The sequence below is a fragment of the Suricata suricatta genome, chromosome 12, assembly GCF_006229205.1.
Source record: "Suricata suricatta isolate VVHF042 chromosome 12, meerkat_22Aug2017_6uvM2_HiC, whole genome shotgun sequence".
Taxonomy (NCBI): domain Eukaryota; kingdom Metazoa; phylum Chordata; class Mammalia; order Carnivora; family Herpestidae; genus Suricata; species Suricata suricatta.
Window position 1 is genome coordinate 5,739,394 of NC_043711.1, and position 2,561 is coordinate 5,741,954.

Here is a 2,561-nt window from a genome sequence, read left to right on the forward strand (position 1 = left end):
CGTGCCCGAAGGCCTTGCCGCACACGGGGCAGTGGTGCGGCTTCTCGCCGCTGTGGCTGCTGCGGTGCTTGAGCAGCGTGGAGCGCCAGCCGAAGGCTTTGCCGCAGGCGGCGCACTGGTAGGGCCGCGCGCCCGTGTGGATGCCCCGGTGCTGGGCCAGCGTGGCGCCGTGGCTGAACGACTTGCCGCAGTCGGGGCAGCGGTAGGGCTTCTCGCCGCTGTGGGTGCGGCGGTGCTGGCTCAGGCCCGAGCTGCGGCGGAAGGCTCGCCCGCAGTCGGGGCAGGAGAAGGGCCGAGGAGGGCTGGCAGGGGCAGGAAGCGCTGCGGGGCTGGCGGCCAGGACCTCGGGGGTGGCAGTGAGGCTGGATGAGAGGGGGTCCAGGTCTGGGACTTCGGTGGGGCTGAGGGTGTCGTCGTTCGGGTCAAGAACCAGGGGCACGGGGCCGATGACATCTGGATCTAGGTCGAAACTTGAAGACATGGGGTCAAGATCTTGGGGATCGGCGTCACGGCTCCCCGAGATGGAGCTCGGAGCTTCCGTATCGGGGTCCAGATCCTCGGAGATGGGCTCCAGGTCTTCATAGCTGGGGTCCACATCTTCAGTGACAGTGTTGAGGTCTTCTGGCTCGGGCTCCGGGTCTTCACAGACTGGGTCCGGCTCTTCGGGGTTGGAGTCCAGGTCCTCCGAGTCGGAGTCAAGCTCTTCGTAAGCAGGCCTTGGGCCTTTGTGGCCTGGGTTCCTGACCAGAACCGAACGCCGCATCCCTGGCGTGGAGGTGCTGGCTGCTTCTAGGGCAGAATCTGTAGGGTGAGGACAGAGGGTGGGTGGAGGTAGGTCCTAGAGAACTGGGGGGTCTCTTTTGGGATCTAGGGAGGAAAGGGAGAGGGGGGCTGTGCCCCAGAACCCATTCCTGAGTAGGCACACAGATCTCTTATCTCAGACTGTGCGTGGAGACTTGTGGTGAGCCCCAGCCTGGGCAGGGAGAAGAGGGACCCTGGTGGGACACGTTGGGGGGGGGGGCTTCCCTCCTCAGCACCACACCTGAATGGAAGTCATGGGACCCGGCACTAGAAGTCTCCAGTACCCAGTTCCAGGGCTCTGCCCCTCTCTCCATCTTGGGCTCCTCCTCCCGCGGGAAGCTTGGGTCCTGTGGAGGAGAGAGAGTCCAGGGTTCCTACCCCCTTGACTGGGGTCCCCTCATGGGAAAGAGGAATAAGTCCCTGGATTCAGTCCCATGGCCTGAATCCCAGTTCAGGGTGGCACCTTTGGGGGTTCCTAGGAGGGAAGGCAACCTCGGGCTTGCTTGGTAGAGAGGAAGCATTGTGAGCTCTGAAGCCTGTATCTGGGGGATGAGTCGGGGGCAAATAACATCTGGTACTCATCTTGGGTCATCAGGGGAGGGCAGGGGCAGCTCTGGCTCATTTGCTGGGGAAGAGGGCCTGTGTGCCAGACCTCACGGTTCTAGGGTGGGAATAACTGTCAAGACACTTGTGGACCCGAATGCCAAGTTCCTAAAGCTAGTGAGGGTGGGGAAATACTTTGAGACCATTGGGGCACAGAGAGACCCATGGACCCTATAGCCAGGGCGGCAGGTCAGGCGTTGGTATACCTGTCTGTCCAACTGGACAGAAATCCTGAATTCTAACCCCTAGCTGGAGCGGGGGGTGTGAAAATAATACTTGGGGCTCCTGCTGGGTTACTGGGGGGCTCTTGGGTCATCTCTTAGAAAAGGGGGATTCCTGAGTAACAGAGCTGATGGCTGAGATACCGCCCTGGGTGGTCAGGACACTTTTATCCCCTCCTGGAGAAAAGATCCTGGATTCCAGCCCCGTGCCTGGAGGTAGGGAGCAAGGGAAGAGACAATAGCGGAGACCCCCTCTGGGGAGCGTTCGGAGCTCAGGATTACCTGATGGGGAGCCATATCTTGAGCTACCCACCCCGTGGGCGGGGGAGCAAACAACAAATAGATCTGCTCCTGGAGGGAGAGGGGGCCTGTGGTTCTCGGGGAGAGGGCCACCCTGAGCCACAACCCCACCGCTGGAAGTGGCTACGCAAATGGGGAGGGTGGAGTTCTCAGATCACCTCCTAAACCCAGGCACCACATTAGGAGGCGGCAGGGGAAACAATGCCTGGGTCCCCTTCTGAATTCCTGGCGGGGGCAGGTGGACCCCTGGATGCCCTCCTGCAAAGGGGCTTCCAGAACTCTGGCCCCCAAGACTGGAGAGTAGAGGGAACAATAACAGGGCTCCAGGGGGTCAGAGGGAGCCCCCGGATCCCCTTTCTTGAGGAGGAGCCTCCTGAACTCCCGACCTCAGGCTGTAGGGTGGGGAGAACAATACTTAGACGTCCCCCAGGGTTCCTGGGATGGAGGCGGTCTGGATCGCCTCCAGGGGAACGGGCGTCCTGAGCTCCCGACCCCACAATTGGGGGGTGCCCCCCCATACCTGCCGATTTCAGGAGCCCAGCTCAGGCTGGGCCCTCCTCCCGGGACGCGGCGGCGGAAAGGGCGCGCTAGGCCCGCGGGCCGCGGGACCCCCTCCCCTCACGCCCGCGACCCAGC

At 62.6% G+C, this 2,561-nt stretch overlaps 1 protein-coding gene across 2 annotated transcripts in view; it reads right to left on the bottom strand.

Moving 5' to 3' along the window:
- The window catches only part of ZNF358 (zinc finger protein 358), a 3,553-nt gene extending 1,011 nt beyond the window's left edge, over positions 1–2,542 (bottom strand). The window contains exons 1-3 of one of the 2 annotated variants that reach the window (XM_029916210.1): positions 1,908–1,937; positions 1,043–1,148; positions 1–801 (exon numbers count right to left, since the gene is read on the bottom strand). The exon at positions 1–801 is cut by the window's left edge and continues 1,011 nt beyond it. In XM_029916210.1, coding sequence (XP_029772070.1) covers positions 1–801; positions 1,043–1,148; positions 1,908–1,922 — 922 coding nt within the window. In that variant the 5' untranslated portion in view covers positions 1,923–1,937. Of the gene's footprint in view, positions 802–1,042; positions 1,149–1,907; positions 1,938–2,445 lie in introns of those variants that run through there. The other variant, XM_029916211.1, reaches the window with a different exon arrangement.
- Between the last annotated feature and the right edge of the window lie 19 nt (positions 2,543–2,561).